Source organism: Penaeus chinensis, chromosome 18 (genome assembly GCF_019202785.1).
Source record: "Penaeus chinensis breed Huanghai No. 1 chromosome 18, ASM1920278v2, whole genome shotgun sequence".
In the NCBI taxonomy this organism is placed as follows: Eukaryota; Metazoa; Arthropoda; class Malacostraca; order Decapoda; family Penaeidae; genus Penaeus; species Penaeus chinensis.
This window is the reverse complement of record NC_061836.1, coordinates 15,045,100-15,057,599: the sequence shown is the minus strand read 5'-3', so window position 1 is coordinate 15,057,599 and position 12,500 is coordinate 15,045,100. Positions and strand designations below refer to the sequence as shown.

Genomic DNA, 12,500 nt, shown 5'->3' with positions numbered 1-12,500 from the left:
GAGAGGGAAAAGGAAAGAGAGAGATGAAAAGGCCATGCAAAATTGGTTGACCCAAGGGCTGACATTAAAACCAAGTCCTTGTCTCCTACGCAGCCCCCCCTCCCCCCATGATAACAGGGGCATAGGATTGGGATTATACAATATATATCTCAAATTATATATATATACATTTTTTTTTATGAGATCTGTTTCATAACATTGGGGTGGCCAACCTTTTACCTCTGATAAACATTTTTTCACATGCGAATTCAGATGTGCTATAAAACTCTTGTCCTCACCTCTCTACTTATGTAGCATTATATCTAGGGGCATAACCAACCCACTGGATCCAGATGCTTCACTGCCACCCAAAATATGGGCATTAGGCTTACTTGAGCGGATGTGTGGCTTGTAGGCCTGGTACATGCAAACACTTGTATGTGTTGACAAGACTCCATGCCTCCCCTTTGGCATGTTATTTTCATTTTTTAGCTTTTCTGCCATTTTCCAATGTCTATATTTGTAGACTGTTTTCCTTGCACAGACTCCATATCATCTCTCTAGGTAGTCCATAACTTAATGCAATAATAACAATAAATAACATTTTGCCACTTGAGTAATTTTTTTTTTTTCCCCATATCTAATTTTCTGTACTACAATCTGTACTTCTGGTCACGGTGGACAGGAACAGGTTTCTGAGCATGGAAATGGTGTCCTTCCAGTCAAGGCTCGTGGATAGTACATTCCACATTTGTTTATTGATGGGAACAATGCAAAAGCCCCTTCCTAAATGTCAAATGAGACTAAACACCCTCCAAGAACTTTGTGCACTCATGGCAGGTCATTCCCGTCACCCCAGCATTCAACCGAAATGCTCATGACAGCAAGTTCAGGTCACCCCAGGCCACAGCCAAATGTTTCCATGATGGCATCTTCATATCATCCATTCTTCAAGGCAAATGTTATCATGACATGATGGTCATGTCATCTGGATCATTGGGGTTAGCATTTTTATACAATAAATATATAACTTATAAAAATATTATCTAATTTTTTGAGACTTTGGAGTCTGTTTTGATTTCACTAGTCTTTAAATATTTAATCAGCCCAGGTCCCAATGCCAGGGATAAGGCCTCAGGAGCCTGGTCATGAGCCTGACAATGAGTGCTGAGGAGTGCATGTTTTGGCAAATTCTGTTAGAAATTGTACATATTTTGAATGACTAGGGGGGGGGGGGTGGAGAAAAGAAAAGAAATCAAACAATCAATTAATTAATAGTAATAATAATAACAACTAAAATATTACACTAGGTAAAACATTTTCAAAATAAGCTTACTTGTTCCAATCTGGAACCTTTGGTGTCAAGGACTGTAGAACTGATAAATATTCATCAATCTTCAGTTCATCCCATCTTTGGGCAGTTTTATTTACCTAAAAGGGAATAAATCACCATTAGATTTATCTTTATGCTTCTAAATACAGAATCTGCAATTTTGTTCACAACTATAAAGGTCATACCTGGCCACTTTAAATATGTCATTAATATTCCTAAAATATAAAGGGGACTTCTGGTGGTTGTTCACAGTATTGCCATTGCAGAGCTTTTTTCCTAGATGCAACGACATCAAGAGAGTAATACTTACATCTAATCTTCACATCCTAGGCCACATGTAATTGTTTTCAAACCAACCAACCCTTAACTTTTGAATGAATGGTAATCCAGGTTAACTACCAACTTCTGAAATATTTTGATATTCATTATCTTTACACATGCTGACACTAACTTGGCTTTCTTAGAGAAAAGAACTGTCTGAAAATAAGTTATTATTAGCTGAATATAAAGTAATAACAACTGTTAATAAAACTGCACTATTTCAAGGGCTGACAGTGCAGTTTGAATCAGGGATTTGCCTACAAGCTTACAATCCCTGTTACTGCTTTGATTGGGTTTAGCACGTGTATGGCCTAGAATGTAACTATCAATTTCAATCAAAAAGGAGGGAAAAATGGAAAAAAAAAAAAAAAAAAAAGGAAAAGGAAAAGGAAAAGGAAAAGGAAAAGGATAAGGATAAGGATAAGGATAAGGAAAAGGAAAAGGAAAAGGGAAAGGGAAAGGGAAAGGGAAAGGGAAAGGGAAAGGGAAAGGGAAAGGGAAAGGGAAAGGGAAAGGGAAAGGGAAAGGGAAAGGGAAAGGGAAAGGGAAAGGGAAAGGGAAAGGGAAAGAGAAAGAGAAAGAGAAAGAGAGAAAGAGAAAAAGAGAAAAAGAAAAAGAAAAAGAAAAAGAAAAAGAAAAAGAAAAAGAAAAAGAAAAAGAAAAAGAAAAAGAAAAAGAAAAAGAAAAAGAAAAAGAAAAAGAAAAAGAAAAAGAAAAAGAAAAAGAAAAAAAGAAAAAGAAAAAGAAAAAAAAAAATCTCAAGCACACACTCACACATACTGCCTTTTTCATATATCTCCTAAACTTAAAACAAAATAATTACCTTTTTCAAGACTCTGAAATATTTGTCTTTACGATGTCTTATTTCCTGGCACAGTGTAGTGGAGAGGATTGCAGCCTCACGCTTCCAACACCCAACCACCTCGTAATGGTTGAGGGCTGCATGACCACAAAGAATGGCTTCTAACAGGGCTTGAAGACAGACATCTGTAATTCAAAAATGCAATTAGAAGACCTGAAGATATGAATGACAAATGAAGAATATTATAAAAGTACCTTACAATGAAAAGTATATATATTGTGGTGACTACCACCACCCTTGTTTTAGTAAGATGAATAGGAGGAGAGGAGAGGGGAAAAAAAAAAAAAAAAAAAAAAAAAAATCTAAAAGCTATGATTCTTATTAACTGATAAAATATAAATTTTGTGTATAGAATTGTAACAAACAATACTTTCCTTTGCAAGACACTTTTTTTTATATATCTTTATAAAGGTTGAGAAGTCATAACATTTCTGCCTAAAGTCCATCTCAAAGTGAAGGTAGGCCTAGTCTTCCAAAATGGCTATCTTCAAAGAATATCACCTAACTAAAGAAAGGCTGACATAACTTGGCCAACTTCTCCAACTAAAGCAATGTTGTTCTTTTGAACTATAAATTATTAACTTTGCTTTACTGAACAAAACTGATTATTCTTTACAAATTGGCCTAAAGGTACTTCAAATGAGTCATTCTCATCTGCTCTATCTGGTGAGACAAACCTTGTACCATTGTTATTTGTTGTACAATTTTGAGGTTACTGAGATGGAATAAAGTATAGTATTGTAAAATCGTTACTGGGGTATGGACTTGCAAGGCAACAGTAACTAATACCAACCACAGATCTGTCAAAGTCTCCTGGAAAAAGAAATTTTCAAATATTTACTTGACTTGACTTGACTCTCCCTTGAGTACATTTTCTAGTTTCCCTCACATCTCAAAGACCCAACTCTTCATACTCAATGTTTATAGACAAGTCCGTCCTTTTTTTTAAACCCCATGTGTTATTGCGCACATCCCCCAAAAATGTGAAAAGAAAGCACTGAGCATAGCATGCGAAGTAATGAAGAGTATAAACATAGCCAGAGAAGTTATCCACAAAATAAAGTCACATGGATTCTTAAGAAGCTTGTCTTACTTGACCAACTTGACAGTGACTCAATTCCTGACCTCAGTCATTAGAAAATGCATTGGTGGAGATGTGCTTTCCCTTGGTCACTAAGGTGCATAAATGGAGAAGTAGCATCCCTTCCATTCCACTTGGGTGGTTAATTATGGTAAGTTGATATAGATATTAGGAAACTGCACACCACATAGGATCGCCATATTTCCCCTGATCCCCAAGGGGATTCATCTACAACATTATTCTTTGCTTGCACAGAATTATTTCCTACATCAGCAAAAGTAGCTTCCAACCCCTCTCTTTATAAAGTTATCTTAGATGTTCCCTTTCTTAGTGCAGTCATTATGTACATAAATTACTATTTTGGGAACCACTAATATTGAAGACAAAGTTTGCAGATTTCCTTGGCAATTTACCATCAATTGAGTAACCACTTTAAGCTTTCTGATGGCAAATATTGCTTGCGAGTGAAACATGGATGTCTGGCAATCACCAGACTGAGATCCTTCTTCCATGTGTTTGCAAGTTATTTTCAAAAGTTGTAACTTGTACAGTTAAAGGTTCAGTTTGTCTAAAAATGTGTGGTTCATTTCTTTTGCATTATGTAATGTTTGTGACAGATGACACATTATCTATACATCGTTTCTACACTATTAAAATGGGTTGTCACTGATGGCACAACCTGGTATGGTTATTTAACTGATAAATCTTTTGGGTCGTTCAGTTTGTAAAGTATTCCATGCGTGCCACTGTTTCCGGTCTGGGGCAATCACTTGATGCCATCCTGTTCTGGAAAATTATTGGGTAATTATTCCAATCAAGTGTCTGGAAGAATCAACAGTGGAAATTATTGCAAACTTGGTCGAAGTTACTAACTCAAGTAAACCTTCCATTTGGGTGGTACGTTAGTAAAGCTATTAGGAAACTCATTTACCGAAATTCTTCTCCCTTATCTCTTCCGCTGAATACTTTAAAGTACATTCTGGAGGCCTGGGTATTTGTCTCTTATTCCACACGTCCATCATGAAGGTTATTGCGAATAGCTCGTGCTGGCGCTGGGGCTCTCGACATGTTTTTCTGAGGATTCCGGACTCAAAAATATTCGTGATTTTGCTTCTTAAGAAACAAAAATCTTTTTATATTGGTATGGTTATTTCTTTATTGTATATCATAATATGAATGAAAAATTCAACTTCATCCGTTTTAAAAGGTTATTAGTATTTTTTACTGGGCATACAACTAAACCAGACTCTAAGCAAAGAAAAAAATAATATTCAGTCATTAATAAAATATCTATTTTAGAGGATAATCACTTTTATTCTCACAATTCAGTCTGTTTCTCATGCTTACCAGATGTTAAAAACGTTTAGGTGTTTATCCCATAGTAAACAAGGTGGCTGGCGACCGGCAAATGTTGTCCTGCAATTTACCTTACAACCTCATGTGCGTAATAGTTGAAGGGAACATATTAATGAAATAGATATGTTACATTTCTTTGAACTTATTCAAAGACAATCTGATGAGGAAATCGCTACATCATTGTTGTAATTTTCATGGTCTGATTTGTTAACTTTTTACGTAGCATTCTTACAGTTTTCAGTATGTGTTTAACTTTCAGTCTCTATTAACAGAGAGGTATCTTGCAGTTTTTATAAGGGATTACATTACCGAGAGCCAATCAAAACAGTCAAGGCCAATTTCAGAACTTGAGAAATCAATTTTTATGGTCCGATAGCCGACTCGGAATGGGAAATTTATCATTTTGATTTTCATTGTCTCAGTTGTTTATACATCATATTTACCTAAATTTTTACTTATCATATTGGAATGTTTCAGTATTGGTATGATCCCTTAAGAATTTCATAAATCCATTTTACCCATCTGATATGTGTATGTCATCATAATGTGATATATAGTAAGGAATTCTTTAAGACCCAATAATACCAAGGAATCCATAATGCCAGAGACTGGACCAAGAGACAATTTGACCCCTGCCTAATGTACGATCATCATGCATTTCTCTGCCTTGAAGGCTGCTTCATCCAGACCTGCAATTGATTTGATTTTTTTCTGATTCCAACCTAAAATGAGTTTTACTTGGCACTTGTTATGAATTCTAGCAACTCAACAAGGATAACATCATCTCAGATCCTTAGATCAGTGACTTATTGTTACATCTGCCAGCTTTTCAAGAAAAAAGGCAGAAATTATTCAGTGTGAAAAATGTAGAAAAAATATAAAGGAGTTTGGATATCCTCACAGTGTAAGAGATAATCATTCTCATTCATTCCTTTTCCTGCAATTGGAAGGATCATGCCATGAAAGAAAAATTAATGATTATTTTCTTTGTATGTACGTTTAGCTTTTACAATATGGAAGTAAAGAACTGAAATTTTAGTTCTTTTCTAGTTGATCAGCGACTTGGAAAGATAGAAGCTACCATCCAAAATTAATTTTTCTTACAGCAGCACACAGCACAGCTCAGCTCGAGCACAGCTCAGCTCGAGCACTCTCTTTTGTTGTTTTGTGAGTCAATGTTACATAATTAATATAATAAGTATAAAGTTAATGATAGTTATTATTTATCATTGATTAATTTATCTCAGCTCAGCTCAGCTGAAAGAGACCCATAGGAATAGTGTGTACCCTTATTCCTAGGAATAATGGAGCACACTGCTTTTAGGAACATACTTTCAGTGAAACATCCTTTCTTGTAATTCATATGATTTTGTATTTTAATTATTTTGATTGACAGATGTGATGATCCGCTTTCCCATGCCAAAGTTCATTAGGCGTATAGTTCGCCGGCATACAAATCAGATTCCTGAAGGGCGTGCCTTGTCTATGAGGTATGAACTCTCTTTTGTTGTTTTGTGAGTCAATGTTACATAATTAATATATTTCTTGAGAAGTATAAAGTTAATGATAGTTATTATTTATCATTGATTAATTTATAAGAATATTCATACACTTCAATGCTAAAATTGTATAATCTATGTATGTTTTATGTATACTTTATGATAAATCTTTGAATTTCTTCATTTTCAGGAGGAAACTTTCATATGGGTATGCATTTATAGCATGGAACTTATTCGGATTAGTTGGTTATTTGGCTTATACAGGACGCATTAAGAAAACAGAGAGTGACTTGTCTCAAGGTATGCTAAGCTGCCATTTGGTTATATATATATATGTATAACTACACAGATTTGCAAGTTAGCTAATAATATTGAACCGAGTTGGAAGGTGTTACCTTATGCTGTATACTTTGGTAGAGCCTCTATATTAGAAAATGCTAATTTTTCATTTAGAAATTCATCTTATTTCTTATTGTTTATATATTTTCTCTTCAAGAGTTACACAAGTTTATAAAGAGCTAACTTGTTTAACATCTGCATTACACATATATAGGAAAACTGATTGTCCACCAAAATACAGTGAGATCTAATTATGTTTTTTATGGAGCAAGAAATATGCATATAATTTCTATTAGCCTACTATTTTTATCCTAGAGCAAACTACTTTTATTTTTTTCCTTAGATCTTATGTAGTATTTGAAGATTTTGCATATATAATAAACAAAGAAAGAATTGGGATATAGTCATATCTTTGGTTATAATGACTTTATTAATTTGTAGTGCTGACAAATTAAGCTGCATTGTTGATTTTATTGTATTAATTTTGCCTTTCGTTTTTTTTTAGCTCGAGAGTTTGCAAAACTGTTGAAGAAGGAGAATGTTGTGATGTATCGTATTGAGGGAATAACTCCTGTTGGACGTTTTGATTTGGATGAAGAATTCCGAAAAGCAGAAGAAAACAAGGCTTTAGCAGAGAAACACGAGGACAGCAAAGAATTTAAAAGTGATGAGGAGCAGTCTGACGAATTTACATTTGAAGAAGAGCTACGTCCGTGATGAAGCTGATCTGTGATTAAACTGTGCTATATTTCTTTCCAGATTTCTTAAAAAGTTTAGTTTATTGCATGAAATTGATTAACAGATTTTTAACAGATGGTGAAAGAGGACTTCATGAATTATTCATTTTGAAAAATATTTTTTCTTTCTTTATTTTTTGGTGAAGCTTGATTGACTTCAACTTTGAGTAACAAGTGAACTCTTTCAAAATATTTTATTGCAACTAGAAAATGGCTGTTCAAATTATAATAAATATAAATAATCTAAAACATATAACACACACACTTAGAAATGTTGCTGTACCATTTTGTAATAAAGCTGCAAGCTTTTCCTCACATGCAAAAGAGGCTTCTGTTAAGAAGCAAAGTACCTCAGCATTGTATGTGTCTGGGAACAAAGCAACAACAACTTTTTCAGTTCTGTCACCTTATCTGGATTTTACAAAATGTTTCCAAGACATAGGCAGGCTGGAAGCTAATGTCAAGCTCCGGGGATTTGACACAGATGTCAGAGAATTATCGAGGATGTGGACAGAGTTGAAGGAAAAGGAATCAGAGAAGGAGAAGCTAGAGAAAGAGAGAACTTCAGTAGCAAAGCTGATGAAAGAGTGTGCAAAGATGAAGGATAAAAATATAAAAGAAATGCAAGAGCTTAAAAGGCAAGGCAAAGAGATGCGGGAGCAGTTGAAGAGCATCACCCAAGAGATTTGGGACCTGGAAGAAAAGGCTGTTATTGGTGCTTTGCAATTGCCTAATGCGCTGCACAAGTCAACAGGTGAATATGACAAAGAACTTTTTAAGCTTTTTGAGAAACCAAAATATGATTTCCAAGCCAGGAGCCACATAGAACTGGGAAGGATTAATCAAGAATTGGAATTTATTAATGTCTCACCTACAGCTTATTATTTAAAAGGGAGATTGGCAGTTCTTGAATTAGCATGTAATGATTACTTCTTGACAAACTTTAAAAAGCATGGATATTTAATTCATTCAAATCCAGATTTTGCAAAGGCAGTTATTGTAGAAGGCTGTGGGGTGAATATTGATGAGAGAGTGTTTGCATTGGGTTCTCATGAAAGTGATACAGATAGTAATTTACAGTACCTTGTTGGAGGTGGATCTTTGCAAGCATTTGCTGCATACTTTACAAAACAGGTTATTAGCAATCCAGAATGCTTACCTCAGAAACTAATCACTGTTGGTAGGCATTATGCTCCACCCAGAGTTCTTCATAATCCAGGCCTTTTACATGCTGGACAGTCTACAGTTGTTGATGCCTTTTTGCTGTACCATTCTCAGGCAATTGATGAAGAACTGTTGTTGAATGAAGTGCTCATGGCTCTTGTGCAGAGCTACTCCAGACTTAATCTTCATTTTAGACTGACACAGTATTCAGCCCAAAGACTTGAGCCACAAGAAAGTGCTGCCATAGGTCTGGAAATGTTTTCTCCACATACAGAAGATTATCACGAAGTAAGTCGCATTTCTCTGTACGGGGATTTCATAAGTAGAAGACTATGGTCTCTCCATAAGACTGGTACTTCATCAGCTAATTTTCTATCAATGATCCATGTTAAGGTATGTCATATGTCTCGATTATTGGCTCTTATAATGGAAAATGGTCAGAAAGAAGATGGATGTTACCAGATCCCAACATGTATAACTACTTGTGTAGATGAATTGTAATTATTTGTAGAAATAGTTGTTTTGTACATAGTTTCATAAATAAATGTTATGAATATGTGAATGTGCTGTTTTTATAAAAACACTAATTTAGAAACAATAATGCTAACCTTTCTTTTGAGGTTTACATAAAGTTTAAATATACTTCTTTCCAATTCTCTTGATTACCTTAACTAAAATTGTAAAAATCTTTACTTATACCTTAATTTTAAGTAGCCCTCTCTTCTGTCTCAGATTAATGCATAGATATTAATCTCGGTATTCTTGCCATATACTCAACCAATAGATCTACAAACACAAGATGGAGAGCAATAGTACAATATGATCTTTGATGTCAAGTTCATTTATTTGTTTAAAACATTAAACATTAAGATGGAGAGCAATTTTTACCACTGCCCTGATACTGTTTCCAAACATGCCTCTGGTTAACAGCCTTTTCTAAAGGAACCTGAGGACGAGCTAATGGTTGCCTTATTACTCCAAGCTACGTTTTTATATCTTTGTAATAAATGCTATCATAGACCAAACTGCAGTTACCTTGATTTTCTACTTTTCAATAATTTGATATACAGTATATGTTCATGGACTTGTTCAGTGTGTGATATGTGGTTATTTTAGATTTCTTTCATCATTTCGTGTGCTGATTATAGGAATTTATAAACTGACAAAAAAGGATAACGTAACTGAAGCATGGATCCTTAAAAAGAGTAACGTAAGGGGTCCAAATCCCTGAGTTGCCCCGGAGCTCTCAACAGCCCTTATAAGGGAGATCGTAATTAAGAGGAAGGATGTTGGTGAGGATATATCTTGGAATCTACCAAAATCTACCCTTGTGTAAAATTTCCTCTCGCCTTGTTGCAGTGTTTGCATTAAAAACTTTTATCCCGTGGCGGACGGTGTTCCGTACATCAGTTTTCGAACAGCTAGACCAAGGTCTAATCCAAGACAGCCGAGGCAAACGCTGATCTGGCATCAATAAAATGACGCAATCTCATGCGAGACCTTCTAGACCTTGCGCTAGACCATGCTCCCGCAGCTTTGATCACCTCCATGTTCGGTCTCTGACAATGGTTAGAGTTATTCCATACCAAGTCTGCCAGAATCGTTTTTAGAGCACGCAGGTGAGTGGAACTGTTCAGCCTTCGAATGGAGGATAACTTGATCCACGAATAAACCCGATGCGCGAATTGACTTGATAATTGCATAGCTCTTGCCCAAGCTCATTCTGTTATAATACTTCTGGACACTCAACGTACTAAGTATGTACTAACGTTTCAAACTAAGCTATGATTAAGAGTTGAGACGGTTATTTATCCCCCACGCAACACAGGTCGAAATGAAATGACGATTTAGAAAACTACAAAGAACGGTTGAAAGATTAAGTATGATTCAGTATATTTAGAGATTTTGGGAAGGCTCCTGCCCTTCTTTTTTTGTGAGAACTGCAGCCATTTCCCAAGTAACCAAAGTTAGTTTACCTCTAAACGGATAACGATCGTCATGAGTTGACCAAGGAAGTTTTCTGACAAGACTAGGCTCACTGATGTAAATCAAACGATTGCTTAAATTAGACCTACTTCACATCTGCATTCTAAAACTCTTCATCTAGGGCATCTAGGCGTGCCGTGTCAAAAAAAAACAAAAAAAAAAAACAAAAAAAAAACATTGCAGATGCGAGAAGACTAAACCATTTACAGGCATTATATAACTACCGATAGCTTCAGCTCACTGGCAATTAATAGTTGAGTTCCCACCGCAGAGATCAGATCTCCGGAACCTTCTCTTGATATGTATAAAAGAGGGCTTAAACTAAAAGCATCGAGGGTCAGACAACTCAATGAGACAGCCGTAAAAAGCTGACACAGGCCGGGCCATATTTAGAAGGCCCGGGCGAAGCTAGAACTTGGCAAACCATAAAGAAAGAAATGTACCCTACTACGGATCTGATATCTGGACGATATCTGACAGCTCCTCCTCCCTAGCATCAGGACGAGACAGATTCTGAATAACTTTAGTAATTAATTATGAATGAGCAAGGCATGGTGTAATAAGGCACTGTTTCCGTGTGGTGTGATTTAATTCAGATTCTTGCATAGTGTTTATGCGGATTGAAATCATTGCTGTGACAGGATAAAAGATTGCGCAAATAATCTACTTCCATTTTGGAAAAGTTAACAAAGATTAAGTTAGTGGTCCCAGTACCCACTTCAGCACAGATGTGACTAATTAATACTTGTAAAGAGACAACACAGTCGTATTGCAGATGTCGTTAGGTTATATATATGTGTGTGTGTATGTATATATATATATATATATATATATATATATATATATATATTACACATACACACACACACACACACACACACACACACACACACACACACACACACACACACACACACACACACACACACACACACACACACACACACACACACACACACACACACACACACACACACACACACACACACACACACACACACACACACACACACACACACACACACACATTCACGCACATATATTTATTATACATATAAATATATAAGTTCAAGTTTATTCAAGTTTATGTCAACAGTTTATACTGAAACCGCAAACATAAACTTTAAAGTTATAAACTCTTACTATAAATCAAACAGTATTATCCTTTTCACTGGAAGGAATGACTTCACAAATTCATGATGGGCGTTTTGATCGCTTCTCAGAATATAGTTATTTAACCAGTCTCTGTTGTACAGTAAGCTCCATTTCTTAGGGCACGTCTTAAACGGTGTTATTTTTTTCTTTTGTTCTTTCCTTACGTATTATATGTGCAAGGTAGAAGTCCTCACGATGCCAATAATAGTGAATGTATTGCCCTAAGGAGTTGCGGTCTGTTAAGAGATGTTAGGTAAATGTGAGGTCACAGGGTGGCCATTTATATTCATAATTCTCTCACTATCTCTGTGGCTCCCGTTGTGTAGAATATCTTATCATTACTTAAGCAGGCGTGTCCCTCTTTGTTATAGTGATGTTACTACAGGGTACGAGTCTTCGTTCAGTAGTAAATGCTTGTAAGTAAGACCAGTTACCTCCTCTCCGAATACAGTATACACAGGAAGAGTAAAGGTAAATCATGCGGTTTGTCTGTAGGTGTTACTGGCAAAGTGGAAACACCGTGCCATGGGAAACTCCCGATATTGAGGTTTCCAGACAGACAATTTCCTCAAAAGCAATTTCGGAGAGATCTAAGCTAAATGCCAGGGCCGTATCCTCACAAATACTGAAGGCTTTGTGAGAAATGAGTGGATGGGAACATGTGTTTGATTAAGTGACTGCGAGGTCA

The 12,500-nt window shown here is 35.8% G+C and overlaps 3 protein-coding genes across 3 annotated transcripts in view; 2 read left to right on the top strand and 1 right to left on the bottom strand.

Moving 5' to 3' along the window:
- Window positions 1-5,016, bottom strand: part of LOC125034612 — an 8,221-nt gene extending 3,205 nt beyond the window's left edge. The window contains exons 1-4 of the mRNA XM_047626512.1: window positions 5,009-5,016; window positions 4,508-4,689; window positions 2,457-2,620; window positions 1-1,410 (exon numbers count right to left, since the gene is read on the bottom strand). The exon at window positions 1-1,410 is cut by the window's left edge and continues 3,205 nt beyond it. Of these exons, the coding sequence (XP_047482468.1) occupies window positions 1,312-1,410; window positions 2,457-2,620; window positions 4,508-4,689; window positions 5,009-5,016 (453 nt within the window). The 3' untranslated portion in view covers window positions 1-1,311. The remainder of the gene's footprint in view (window positions 1,411-2,456; window positions 2,621-4,507; window positions 4,690-5,008) is intronic.
- On the top strand, window positions 4,950-7,495 carry LOC125034543. The gene is made up of 4 exons (XM_047626417.1): window positions 4,950-5,016; window positions 6,329-6,422; window positions 6,622-6,731; window positions 7,276-7,495. The coding sequence occupies exons 2-4, from the start codon at window positions 6,334-6,336 to the stop codon at window positions 7,485-7,487; spliced, it is 411 nt and encodes a 136-aa protein (XP_047482373.1). The 5' UTR covers window positions 4,950-5,016; window positions 6,329-6,333; the 3' UTR covers window positions 7,488-7,495.
- A 221-nt stretch (window positions 7,496-7,716) lies between these two features.
- Window positions 7,717-9,230, top strand: LOC125034541 (serine--tRNA synthetase-like protein Slimp). The gene has a single exon (XM_047626416.1). It carries the CDS (start codon window positions 7,718-7,720, stop codon window positions 9,170-9,172), a length of 1,455 nt encoding a protein of 484 aa, XP_047482372.1. The 5' UTR covers window position 7,717; the 3' UTR covers window positions 9,173-9,230.
- Window positions 9,231-12,500: the final 3,270 nt, after the last annotated feature.